Source organism: Pelobates fuscus, chromosome 9 (genome assembly GCF_036172605.1).
Source record: "Pelobates fuscus isolate aPelFus1 chromosome 9, aPelFus1.pri, whole genome shotgun sequence".
Lineage (NCBI taxonomy): Eukaryota > Metazoa > Chordata > Amphibia > Anura > Pelobatidae > Pelobates > Pelobates fuscus.
The window spans coordinates 167,388,557-167,403,469 of record NC_086325.1 but is presented as its reverse complement, the minus strand read 5'-3'; the positions used below and the strand labels follow the sequence as shown (position 1 = coordinate 167,403,469).

General features: G+C 43.6%; 1 protein-coding gene across 3 annotated transcripts in view; it reads left to right on the top strand.

Moving 5' to 3' along the window:
• Positions 1-14,913, top strand: part of LOC134573340 (uncharacterized) — a 104,227-nt gene that overhangs the window by 65,689 nt on the left and 23,625 nt on the right. For 2 of the 3 annotated variants that reach the window (XM_063433032.1, XM_063433033.1), the window contains exons 2-5: positions 5,189-5,255; positions 5,647-5,862; positions 7,087-7,164; positions 8,692-8,961. In XM_063433032.1, the coding sequence (XP_063289102.1) occupies positions 5,210-5,255; positions 5,647-5,862; positions 7,087-7,164; positions 8,692-8,961 (610 nt within the window). In that variant the 5' untranslated portion in view covers positions 5,189-5,209. The remainder of the gene's footprint in view (positions 1-5,188; positions 5,256-5,646; positions 5,863-7,086; positions 7,165-8,691; positions 8,962-14,913) is intronic. The other variant, XM_063433034.1, reaches the window with a different exon arrangement.

Sequence of the window (14,913 nt, the reverse complement as noted above, 5' to 3'; positions counted from 1 at the left end):
GATCCCGTTCTAGAGATACAGTGTGTAGAGATATGGCGTGCACTTAGATTAAGTTATAGAGCTGCAGCATTCATATACGTATGGTGAGTGCAGCCCCCATGTTCCATATATATATATATATTTTGGAGTCTAGCCAACTCCTTGGTTTTGCACCCCTCCCTGTCACAGGTGCCTCATCCCAGGTCCCTATTTAGCCTTGTACTGCAGAGAGCCCCAGATGGAATTTTTTCCCCAAGTAAGTGGGTTAGTCTCATAAGAGCAGACATTAGGCTGTGAGAGTGGGACCTGCCAAAGATGGGGTACATTGACGTTGCGGGAGGCTTATGCAATGTATGATCATATAATGTAACTAAACCCCCATTATTTTTGCCTAGATTAGGTGTTTTAAAAAAAACAAACTAATAAAATCTGTCAACATTGAAGTTGCTGTTTGGTGGATAAGTGAGTGCTCTGGATCTTGTGTATTATATATATCTATCTATATACACGTACAATCCTACACATAGTTATGGGGTGTATTAAGATATATATACTTATAGCATGCATTTAGATCTATATTTATGGCCCATATGGGGATATATACAGTATTTATCATTTATCGTTATAGCGTGTGCATGGATATTTACTACCGTTTAAACCCATAACACGAGGATCAGTAAAACACTGTTTGCTTATACAGTACCTTATTTTAAAAGATCACAGCACCTCCCTGACTAAATAAAACAGTGTAATGTGGGAGCAGTACGTATAACAGCACCTACCTTTGTCCCAGATGAGTGAATGTTCTGTAGGAATCGTTTGGCTTCGCCATCAGATTAGATATGAAGCTGTTAGTTTAGCTGTGCTGCCAGAATGGAGCAGAGACCAGATATCAGCACGTTGCCAGTAAAAGGCTCAGACTGACACCCCACACGCTCCCACTAAAATGCCCAGACACCCCAGATGTTCCCACTAAAAGGCCCAGACAGACACCCCACACGCTCCCACTAAAAGGCCCAGACAAATACCCCAGACATTCCCACTAAAAAGCCCAGACTGACACCCCAGACATTCCCACTGAAAAGACTGACACCCCAGACGTTCCTACTAAAAGGCTCAGACTGACACCCCAGACGTTCCTACTAAAAGGCTCAGACTGACACCCCAGACGTTCCCACTAAAAGGCCCAGACTGACACCCCAGATGTTCCCACTAAAAGGCCCAGACACCCCGGATGTTCCCACTAAAAGGCCCAGACACCCCAGACATTCCCACTAAAAGGCTCAGACAGACACCCCAGACGTTCCTACTAAAAGGCTCAGACTGACACCCCAGACATTCCCACTAAAAGGCCCAGACTGACACCCCAGACATTCCCACTAAAAGGCCCAGACTGACACCCCAGACGTTCCTACTAAAAGGCTCAGACTGACACCCCAGATGTTCCCACTAAAAGGCTCAGACTGACACCCCAGACATTCCTACTAAAAGGCTCAGACTGACACCCCAGACATTCCTACTGACACCCCAGACGTTCCCACTAAAAGGCTCAGACTGACACCCCAGACGTTCCTACTAAAAGGCTCAGACTGACACCCCAGACGTTCCCACTAAAAGGCTCAGACTGACACCCCAGACGTTCCAACTAAAAGGCTCAGACTGACACCCCAGACGTTCCTACTAAAAGGCTCAGACTGACACCCCAGACGTTCCCACTAAAAGGCTCAGACTGACACCCCAGACGTTCCTACTAAAAGGCCCAGACTGACACCCCAGACGTTCCCACTAAAAGGCTCAGACTGACACCCCAGACATTCCCACTAAAAGGCCCAGACTGACACCCCAGACGTTCCCACTAAAAGGCTCAGACTGACACCCCAGACGTTCCAACTAAAAGGCTCAGACTGACACCCCAGACGTTCCTACTAAAAGGCTCAGACTGACACCCCAGACGTTCCCACTAAAAGGCTCAGACTGACACCCCAGACGTTCCTACTAAAAGGCTCAGACTGACACCCCAGACATTCCTACTAAAAGGCCCAGACTGACACCCCAGACGTTCCTACTAAAAGGCTCAGACTGACACCCCAGACGTTCCCACTAAAAGGCCCAGACTGACACCCCAGACGTTCCTACTAAAAGGCTCAGACTGACACCCCAGACGTTCCTACTAAAAGGCCCAGACTGACACCCCAGACGTTCCTACTAAAAGGCTCAGACTGACACCCCAGACGTTCCTACTAAAAGGCTCAGACTGACACCCCAGACGTTCCTACTAAAAGGCCCAGACTGACACCCCAGACGTTCCCACTAAAAGGCTCAGACTGACACCCCAGACATTCCCACTAAAAGGCCCAGACTGACACCCCAGACGTTCCCACTAAAAGGCTCAGACTGACACCCCAGACGTTCCTACTAAAAGGCTCAGACTGACACCCCAGACGTTCCTACTAAAAGGCCCAGACTGACACCCCAGACGTTCCTACTAAAAGGCCCAGACTGACACCCCAGACGTTCCAACTAAAAGGCTCAGACTGACACCCCAGACGTTCCTACTAAAAGGCTCAGACTGACACCCCAGACGTTCCCACTAAAAGGCTCAGACTGACACCCCAGACGTTCCTACTAAAAGGCTCAGACTGACACCCCAGACGTTCCCATTAAGAGGCCCAGACTGACACCCCAGACGTTCCCATTAAGAAGCCCGGACTTTACTACAGAGGGTGAGAATCTGGTCAAACACGCCTGACTCACACGGGTCACATGTGGTACTGAAAAGAATTTCTATTTCATTGACGGCTAAATCATCTTCCCTTATCAAGCGATAAATAGAGAGCCCACGGTTTCAGTATCATTCACTACATCACATCTGGAAACACTTTGTACTGCACATGTATCGGGACATGAATCCACACCAAGCAGCCCTACAATAATCATGTGGTCTAGTCAGGGTGCTGTATAGCAATAACAAAGAAACAAAGAAGGAAGGGAAGGGGTTAAGCAATAATGCTATAAATGGGTACAATTTAGGGCTTGACAAATTTTTGGGGAATCTAGGAGCCAGATAAAAAAGTTGGGAGCCAGTTATTTATACACAGATAGATAGGCCGAGGGAGCAGAGAGGAGCTGCAGGAAGATCACCGCTCCCTCGCACGCTGCCCCTGCCTGCCGCCTCCATTCTCGCTTCCACGATCTCTGAGCCGGCCGCCTCCATACAGCTCAGGGCGGTCGGCTACATGCTTCCTGAGCCGGCTGCCCCCATTCTTCAGAGGGCGACCGTCTACATGCTCCCTAAACCGGCCGCTTCCATGCTCCCGCGGTGGGTACTTTAGGTAAAAGGCTGACAAATCCCCAAATTTCTAGTCGCCATGGCGACCTAGTGCCCGGGATTTGTCGAGCCCTTGGTACAAGTAAAAATACAATGTGTAGGGAGTGTCTTTGTTCTCACACGGATTTTAACTCATATAGATTATGATTATATATCACCAACATATTCCATAGTGCTTTACAATTCTAGAGAGCTTACAATGTATAGGGCTTTGATGTATTTAATATACCGGGGGTGGGGAGGTAAGGACCACTGAGGGAGGAGGGGGGGAAGTCAGGACATATGGGGGGGGGAGGGGGCGGCAAAAAAATTTTTTGCCTACGGCGGCAAATATCCTTGCACCGGCCCTGCACACACTGCATTCACACACTGCATTCATACACACACACACTGCATTCATGCACACACACACTGCATTCATGCACACACACACTGCACTCATACACACACACTGCACTCATACACACACGCTGCACTCATACACACACACATACGCACACACTGCATTCATTATACACACACTGTAAATAAATATTCAATTAATATATTTTTTTTAGGATCTAATTTTATTTAGAAATTTACCAGTAGCTGCTGCATTTCCCACCCTAGTTTTATACTCGAGTCAATAAGTTTTCCCAGTTTTTTGGGATAAAATTAGGGGCCTCGGCTTATATTCGGGTCGGCTTATACTCGAGTATATACGGTATATCGCTGGGTACTGAACCGGGTGGTCTGACCGGGATTGCAACCCACTACGAGTCCCCGGCTTTGTCTGCCGCTCTTGTCATATCTCACCCCTTAGTCTGTCCCTAAATTGTGTAACTATGGCCTCGATTTATTATTGTTAGATATTGTCAAATGTTTCTGTAATTTTTGGATATCATTTTTTTTTAGATTTTTTTTCTCCAAATTATAAAAAAAATCTAAAAATATATCATATATAACAATTATTCATAATATTAAATAATTTGAAAAGCGTATCCAGCAATATTAAATCGAGGGATATTATGTTTCTTTAGAATTCCTTTAATAATACAAAGCTCTCCACGATGTACCCCAAGCTGTGCATCCTCACCAATCAGTGAATACTTCCTATTTCGGACCCTCACTCAGCCAGTGTCCTACGTCTCTCCTCTCACCCTGCTCCCGACGGTTCCTTACTGGCCTTCTCTACGGCCTTGCTCCTATACACCGTCCTTCCTCGCCCCATGTTCCCCCAGTCTCCATTCATGTAAGGGAACCCAAAAACCCGCTGTTAAAGGGGGCCTACTTAGCAGCCCTTTCATTGCCCTTCCATTGCTTTGCTAACTCTAGCATTGTCCTAACCCTTCTCCGTGTCACAGTATATACTCTGCATCGTGCTGGGTCACCTAGCAATACGTGACACATTGCTCTTTCACCTTTTACGATTTGTGTAATGAGACCTTCATCTCCTCTAGTTCCAGTCAGACGTGTTTTGTTACATTTTTGGGGTGTTTCACCCATTGTACAGGGCTACAATATGTGTTGACATTTATGTATAAACATACTGACAATAATGTAACGTGCATAGGGTGGAGGAGAGGGAGAGAGAAAGGGGGCAGGTAATAAAGGAGAGAAACAGGGGGCAGTTGGCAGAGGAGGTTCAAGGGGCATTGTTTATCTGCCATTTTGAGGGGGGATATCAATCTGTGAAGCCCCCTGGGGAAGTCGTGAATTTAAAAGATACAATGTTTGTGTTTTGCTGCAGCTGACACTTACATGGTGAGGGTGTGGGATATAATTCTATAAACATATCACCTGTGGATGCTATAATACTGTAAAGGTCTAACAATGATATTTCAGAGTAGGCTTCATGTAGATTTTGATTAATTTCACATTAATTTCTCTCCTTCCCTCTAGTCACTCTACGGCCATATCCCTATGGCATTCACCCAGAAATTTGCCGGACTGCGGCTCCAGGAACAAGGTGAGCGAATGGGAGGCCACGTAAGAAGGTTTACAATAGTTTAAATGGGGGGCTGTCAATTATAATTACATTTGTGACTTGTAGATCCTGGAGGGGTTGAAAGCATATAGGTAGAATGGAAGTGGAAATCTGCATCTGGGTAGAATGTGGTAGAACGTGGCTTCTCACTAATTCATGTATTGTGTCGAAATAACAAGGAAGCGGCAAACTGTAGTCCAGGACAGCCAGACTGGAAACATTCTTGACTATTTAATCTGGCTGCTTTGGACGAATTCCTTTATCCAATCCCTTATCCAATGGTGCAGTCTCATTGTAAGTCACTTTACTGGGGGGAACATGTTACGTGCTCAGTGATGCTGGTGTCCTGATATAGTCTACGTGTTTCCTACAGGTGTGAGCAAGAAGTTCGAGGACGATTTCCTGGCGGCCCATAATGCGTATCGGAAGCAGCACGGCGCGCCTCCTCTAAAAATCAGCCGAGAACTTTGCACATCGGCGCAAAAATGGGCCAATCACCTGCTTTCAATTCGCAGCCTAAAACACTCCGGCACGGACTACGGCGAGAATCTGTTTTACAAATACAGCTCTAGTGACAAGGAACTAGCAGGTACATGAATCACCAGCTCAAACACTAGCAACAACAGGGAGTTGTTAAATAAATAGGGAACTGCAGCAAAGTTTAGTCAAAAATAGGCAAAGCTGGAGAATTCTGCCAACTTATTAAAGGAACAGTACAAGTATAATAACCACTAAAATCCCCTCCCCATGTCAGTAGTCAAAGCATTAGCCAACAGCGGTGCAGGGCTTACCTCAATGATTGACAGCAGGCACTTCAGCTACTGCTGGGCTTAGCTCAGGAGAGCTAATCGAACTTCCTGGCAAGGAACGACTGGAAAGGCACCATGGCACTTCTCATACCATAAACACTGCAGCACACTGTGCTGCTTATGATGATTGCTGCTTATGATGATTTAAAACGTGCTGAAGTGTTTTGGTGTTATTTACCTGTCCCTGTAGACTTGTTTTTTGGTTTTTTTTTTAGTGCAGATTTCAAGAGAAATTGGCCATTTTTTTATAAACCACCTTTAATTATAACTCCCGTCTGGAGTCCCGTCCTGCCTCACTAACTCCGAGCTATATTTCAAAATGGAAGCCCGTAGCACTGGGTTAACGGTTTCCCTATAAAAAGCGTTGTATTCTGGGATTGCCATGCATGCGCGATGTGTCAATGCTTTTCTATGAATTACACTGGTTTTATAAGGGTCACACATCAATGGGAGGCAAAGAAAATGGTTCAGAGCTTTCTTCCACTTTTTAATTCATTATTACCATTTAAAAAAAAAAATCCTTTAATCATTTCTGCGGGGGTTATCACATATACTGGGACTGAATTAAAGAAAGCCAGTTGGCTATCTCCTACACATTAGTGAATCATATTGCTAGGTGCCAGCAATAGATTAGAAAAGGCCTTGGAAGCGATGATACAAAGCATCGTGACTCCAGCTTGATAAAATATGAAATATGGAGTACGTTAAGTCTAGTACATTAATTAAAGAACGAGGAGTACAGCAACATACCTTATTTATTCAGCAACAATCTCCAGGATATACAAAAACAGAAACCCAGCAGTTCTCTCTATTTGTGTCACATGAATGTTCGCTAGAATTAGTCAGACCCGGATATTTAGAGAATGAAGCAAACATGACATTTTTACAGAAGTATATTTATGCAAACACCGGGGGCATTACAAAGAAATAAAGAGGATTTTTTTTTTTTTATGCTGCATTTAGTTATTTAAAATTAAATGCTAAATTGTCTTTTACCCATATAGGTAACGCGCCTGTGGATTCCTGGTACAGCGAGATTAAGGATTATAACTTCAGCAGACCGGGGTTTGGAGGAAACACGGGTAAGGAACAGTGACGGCTAGCGATGGGGATTGTACGGCGATAGAAGAGCAGCCAATTCCACGCACAGCAATTGGTGAAATGCTGGCGAGATTTCAGTGTATTGTGAGCAGCATTTATACCGACAGACAACATTTACAGTGTTATTCAATAAAAAGTGAGAATTTCCAACCTGAGGCCAAAATAGCTGAATTGGAAGAATTCTCTAAGCGCGCTATGCTGCCAGTTTGGCTTATTTTAAAACTTGAAACTCACTTTGTATTCTCACATTAGTGAATAACCCTATAAATGGATAAACATTGTGTTTCTCCAGTTGTGCACGCAAGGCAAGTGCAATAGCTCTACTGATTAAAGAAACACTCTGCTGTAGTAGTTATGGTTCCAGGAGTGCCCCAGCGTTCCCACCTCCACTGTTTTAGAATGGTTTGTCTGCTTACTGGGGGTCTACAGAGCATCACTCTCCGAGTCAGGAGCTTCCGTTCGCTCACACGAGCTGAATGCTGCAGTGCCGGGATAGCTCACTGGCTGAGAACGTCCGCTGATTGCTGTCAGATTGCGGAGGCAGAGAATGGCAACTGTCAGACCTCAGGTAAGTAGGTCAAACCCCTCCAGCACAGTTATATTACTCTGTGTGGGGGGTAACAGGGGGCCCTACTGGCAACCTAACCACTACAGTCTGCCCTACTGTAGAACCACCACTGATATAGGTTTATTCTAGGCACAGCCCAACCTTTTACCTTCCTAAACAGGGTATAAAAACGACTTACCAGCTACAGACATGGGCACTTATGACCGACCTTTCAAGGAGCAGATGGCACTATCTAAGGTTATTATCTAGACACTTACACGGGCTATCAGCAGCAAACTGAGTGTCGGAGCAGTAAAAATGGTGCTTTATACAAATTAAAAATTAATTTATATATAAAGGATACAAGTCTATAAATGGCAATACGAATGCTTTGGCTGTGATTCTCCCTGAGAATACTCATTAAAAATGTATGTTGCAGTAAAAGCAATATTTACTGCCAGTCTGAACATCAACACGCTGATTTCTTGGAGAGTAAATGATATTAAGGTCAAGCAGGCTTTGCATGATGGGAATTGTAGTTCACAAATATCCGCAATGACAATGCTGCCCATCACTGTCCTGAAAGGAACTTGGAAACATAATAACCCAGAAGGCACACAATAAGGTCGATATTTGTTTGTTTTTACAGCAGCTTCAAATTAGAAACCTTTTGATATAATCTACGAGCATGCAAATAACGTGTTAACCATTTAATTACTAAAATGTTTGATTCTGAACAATTTTCCTTCAATCCAAATTGTAACAAGACGCGAACCTGGTTGCAGTGTCCTCTGGCGGCCTCTGCTGGACTGAAACCAGATTGCTAGCAAATGACATTTAAATTCTCCCTATGATTTATTTTATATGTGATTTTGACTCTTGAAAGGTTTTTATAAATCTGGACACTATAAAATGTTTTGTACTTACAGCAGTTTTTCCTTTCTTTTCATGGACTGTGAAGGCCACTTCACACAGGTTGTCTGGAAAGCATCCACGGAGGTTGGGGTCGGGTTGGCCACGGATGGCAAAGGCCTTTTCTTTGTGGTGGGACAGTACAACCCAGCGGGGAATATCACAAACCCCGGCTACTTTGAGAAGAACGTCCTCCCCACTGGAGCAGCGCCAGAAACGAATAATGCTGGACCAAATAGGAACCAAGGAAATTACGGAGAATCAGAACTAAACACAAGCTCTAACACTCCAAAACCTCTCTCATTAACTGGGAAAAAAGGTAATGACAACTGTGATTATACACTGTGTGTAACACGCATGTACTGACATTAATACAATATACACTGTGTGTAACACGCATGTACTGACATTAATACAATATACACTGAATGAAACAAGCATGTACTGACATTCATACAATATACAGTGTATGTAACACGCAGCCACTCACATTAATACAATATACAGTGTATGTGACACGCAGCCACTCACATTAATACAATATACAGTTTATGTAACACACAGCCACTCACATTAATACAATATACAGTGTATGTAACACGCAGCCACTCACATTAATACAATATACACTGTGTGTAACACGCAGCCACTCACATTAATACAATATACAGTGTATGTGACACGCAGCCACTCACATTAATACAATATACAGTTTATGTAACACACAGCCACTCACATTAATACAATATACAGTGTATGTAACACGCAGCCACTCACATTAATACAATATACACTGTGTGTAACACGCAGCCACTCACATTAATACAATATACAGTGTAACACGCAGCCACTCACATTAATACAATATACAGTGTAACACGCAGCCACTCACATTATTACAATATACACTGTGTGTAACACGCAGCCACTCACATTATTACAATATACACTGTGTGTAACACGCAGCCACTCACATTAATACAATATACAGTGTATGTAACACACAGCCACTCACATTAATACAATATACAGTGTAACACGCAGCCACTCACATTAATACAATATACAGCGTAACACGCAGCCACTCACATTAATACAATATACAGTGTAACACGCAGCCACTCACATTAATACAATATACAGTGTAACAGGAAGCCACTCACATTAATACAATATACAGTGTATGTAACACACAGCCACTCACATTATTACAATATACAGTGTATGTGACACGCAGCCACTCACATTAATACAATATACAGTGTATGTAACACGCAGCCACTCACATTAATACAATATACAGTGTATGTAACACGCAGCCACTCACATTAATACAATATACAGTGTATGTGACACGCAGCCACTCACATTAATACAATATACAGTGTATGTAACACGCAGCCACTCACATTAATACAATATACAGTGTAACACGCAGCCACTCACATTAATACAATATACACTGTGTGTAACACGCAGCCACTCACATTAATACAATATACAGTGTAACACGCAGCCACTCACATTAATACAATATACAGTGTATGTAACACGCAGCCACTCACATTAATACAATATACAGTGTATGTGACACGCAGCCACTCACATTAATACAATATACAGTGTAACACGCAGCCACTCACATTAATACAATATACACTGTGTGTAACACGCAGCCACTCACATTAATACAATATACAGTGTAACACGCAGCCACTCACATTAATACAATATACAGTGTATGTAACACGCAGCCACTCACATTAATACAATATACAGTGTATGTGACACGCAGCCACTCACATTAATACAATATACAGTGTATGTAACAAATGTAGGTTAAATAGGTAAGTTGGAAAACGAATCCTGGCTATTTGGTCGACATTTAGCGAATTTGCTGCCAGTGCTAAATTGTAGGATTAAAGCCGGGTTTATTTACAAAGGAAAGTTAGCGGACTAATTAAATCCTCTCTCACTGGGATCAATGGAGAGATGTAAACATTAGCATATTAAAGGGGACTCTCCGGGAGCCTCGGGTGTAAGAATGCCTGTGACGATCAGCAGGGAATCAGCTGGTTTATAAATTCCAGACGCTTGGTTTAGGAAAAATAATGCAGAACATTTACTGTGTCATAGCTTCCTATGAAAGCGTTTGTTAAAGGGACACTATAGTCACCAGAACAACTACAGCTTAATATATAATATACAGTTGTTGTTCTGTAGTTGTTCTGGTGAGTATAATCATTGCCTTCAGGCATTTTCATGTAAACACTGTCTTTTCAGAGAAAAGGCAGTGTTTACATTGCCCCTAGGGACACATCCAAGTGGCCACTCCTCAGATGGCTGCTAGAGGTGCTTCCTGGCTCAGGGCTGCACAGTAGGCAGCACTGCCGTTCAGCGTCTCCACACTGAATTCAATGCATCTCTATGAGTAGGTGCTGATTGGCCAAAACAGTGTTTGGCCTTGCCCCCACACCGCCTCCTTGCCGATTTTTGTCAATCCAATACTTTCCCTATAGGAATGCATTGGATTGGCAAAAAAAATCTGCAATTCTAATGATGTAATCAAGGAGGCGGACATGGGGCGGGGCTGAAAATAAGGTGCGTTTTATTACTTTCTGAGGGGGCTGGGGGGGCATGTTTGTGTTCCTGACCCTATAGTGTTCATTTAACTGTCACATGATAGCTTTCTAGGAGAGATTTGTACACTAGTTTACTGTAGTGCACAGTAGTGGTTATGGTGCTTGCAATGTTGCATTAACGAGGATACTGTGGGCTGTATCATCAGAGAGCAGGGCAGGGAGGGGTTCTCATTACACAATGTCAGGAATACAAAGTGAATTTCAAATTCAAAAAAGAGACACTATAGTCACCAAAACAACTTTATCTTAATGAAGCAGCTTCTGTGTATTGATCATGCTTGTGACGTCTCACTGCTCAATTCTCTGCCATTTAGGAGTTAAATCACTTGTGTTTCCCTTAATGCAGCCCTATCCACACCTCTCGTGGCTGGCACAGCCTGCACGAAAATAAAAATTAGTTTCACTTTCAATCAGATGTAACTTACCTTAGACGTTTGTCTCCTGCTCTGAAAGTTGAACTTTAATCACACACAGGAGGCTCCTGCAGGGTCTAGCAAGCTATTAGCAGAGCCGGAGATAAGAAATTCTACATTAAACAGAATTTGCAATAAAGGAAGTGTAAACATCAGATGACTTTACAGGAAGTGTTTAGGAAGGCTGTGTAAGTCACATGCAGGGACAAAGTGATTTAACTGCTAGATGGAAGAGAATTTAGCAGCAAGACTGCACTACATTAAGCTAAAGTTGTTTTTGTGACTATTTATGGTGACAAAGATGGCTGCGCCAGGCCTTTTCTGCGTTTCAGTTTGAATTTAGCAGTTCCGTCACTTTACCAGCGATAATTGTATACAGTTCTTGACGCCTCATGTTTAGCAGGAACGGAACATTTTCTCAGGTTTAGTGAAATCATATTCCATGAGCCTGCGTGAAACGCTGGTTATTTGAGGAATTAACCCAGAGTGGAGGGAATATATTGGGGGAGGGAGGGGGGGGGGGTGGATATTCCAGATTTCAATATATTCTCAGAGATATAAATACAGAGCTTCAGTGATCAGCAGAAACCCCTGGTCAATCAGGAGTTAATCATGTTAAAGCAGTATCCACGGGCAGGTATCCAGGGGCCGGTATCCACGGGCAGATATCCAGGGGCCGGTATCCACGGGCAGGTATCCAGGGGCAGGTATCCAGGGGCAGGTATCCAGGGGCAGGTATCCACGGGCCGGTATCCACGGGCATTTAGTTGTAGCCAGTGGTCAGATTTGGTTTCTCCCCTCCCGATATCAGAATAATGCTGCAGCTGTGTGACACCAAGCATGGTTAGATATCAATAAACTGTCATTTTCATATTAAAATATTTATTGAGGCTGGTTGTAAGGGGACGTCCGACTCCCGCATGCCAGAGCCACATGCAGCAACCCCTCTGATTGGTGTGGGGATAAATCTGGGAGGACGGTGGTAACAGCAGGATGTCTCATATGCTCTACCTGCTCTCCCCAGCGCGGGAAAAAAAACCAGCCGTCAGTGTTATTTACTAAGCTGTCAGTTGTTGGAAATTCAGGTATTTCAGCCTAAGGTTTGAAATTCACTTAGAACTGGAAACACTGTCCAGTCATTTAACCTACAATTTAACATTCACTTCGAATTCCCACTTTAGTGATTAGCGCGGTCTGTCTGTGACGCTAGTCAGCCAGACGTCATGATAAGCAGGTTACTCACTGCCAGGAATGCAAAGAGAATTTCTAAATTTAGGTCAAAATAGCAGAATTTGAACAAATCAGTCAGGTACGCTTTCAGATCGGCTATTCTGGCCCTTAATTTGTAATTCAGTTTGAACGTCTGGCAATTCTCACAAGATCAAGTCAATAATTCTGCAGGTCTTTTGACAGGGGCCCAAAATGTAGTTTTAGCGTTAACCCCTTAAGGACACATGACATGTGTGACATGTCATGATTCCCTTTTATTCCAGAAGTTTGGTCCTTAAGGGGTTAAAATATACAACAAAATTAAATCCAGTAATACTGCGTCATTTAGACGGAGGGGCCTCCATGGCACTGGGGAGGGCAGTTCGGCTAGAGTAAGCATTTCTAATCGCCCGTTTCCCACAATGTAACTTCTCCCATTTCAGCAAAATCAGCATTTCCTTCACAAAACAATCTCAGAGTCGATTTGTGTCTAAACCTATCTGACCTCGTAATAAATACAGCGCAAAATCTGAAAATAGTACGGTATGCAAGCCGCACTGGAAACATGTTTGTGTTGTCTGAGACTAAGCCCAGGGGACATCGCACTGCAGACACTAGACGTTAACCGGAACAAAAACATGCGGTTAGTTCACTAACCAGTGTCCGACCCCAAGAAACACAACGGGGAATGTGATTTGCCTCGTACACCCAGTGCTATGTGACTGCTTGATTAGAGAGGCTTTATGAAATGCTCATTCCAGGGCCGCACTGGATATATTGAATAGCATCGTCTGCACGTTACTGATCGCAGCCCCGATGTCTGCATTTTATAGACACATTCCTGAATACAAACACCATGTAGCAGCTCTGTATCCGTGTCCTACTCGCATAGTGGGGGAATGCCCCCGTTGGGATGAGAGATTTTAGGGGAAGAGGTTACAGACCGCTTCTTGTTTTCGGGGACAGCGAGGGGCAGTGTGAATATTCAGACTGAATTAAAATGCAGAGTCTGTCTGGGAATTCTCACACTTGGCAGCACAAACAATGTTACAGGGCTCTGCTTCCCAAACCGACACTGAGCTAACAATGGGCAACCCATAAACATGCGCAGCCATTCACGAACACACAGCGATCACACCTCCTAAAAAACATACCAAGACAACATGCGGAGGGACAGGACACGGAGAGCGCTGCCCTGTGAGCAGGTTGCCAGATCACCTACAGACTTATTTACTAAAGTGAGATTTGTTGTGAATTCAAAATGCATTCCAAATTTAAGGCAATGCTTGGCATTGCTGCCCTGCTGTATGTGGGATTCACGTACTCCCTGTGAGAATTAATGTATCACAAGGATCCAGCAAGGGGGGATAATTCCTTTCACATGGAATCCCTTGCGTTCCACATGCTGCATTCATAATTAAATCAGCTGATTTAAAAACCATTTAAATACATAAAGGGAATCAACACAGTAGAGGAGGAGACTATTTAAAAGAAGAAAAACTACCACAACAAGAGGACATAGTCTTAAATTAGGTTTAAAAATATTATCAGGAAGTATTACTTTACTGAGAGGGTAGTGGATGCATGGAATGGCCTTCCAGCTGAAGTGGTAGAGGTTAACACAGTAAAGGAGTTTAAGCATGCGTGGGATAGGCATAAGGCTATCCTAACTATAAGATAATGCCAGGGACTAATGAAAGTATTTAGAAAATTGGGCAGACTAGATGGGCCGAATGGTTCTTATCTGCCGTCACATTCTGTGTTTCTATGATTAATTGACACCCTTCCTGTACATAACTTTCATGTACCACCCTAAAAAAGAAACTATATTTGGGCAGGAAACGCATGAGTAAAGGGCAATACCTCCAAGTAGGGGCAATTTATTGAGGGATAAAACCCAGCAACGTATGTAATTAGTTAACAAAGTAAGTGCTGCAAGCTCTGTGGGAGAATATGACGTCTGTACATGCGCGCACACTGTATATCTTCAAGATGCCTGAGCACACA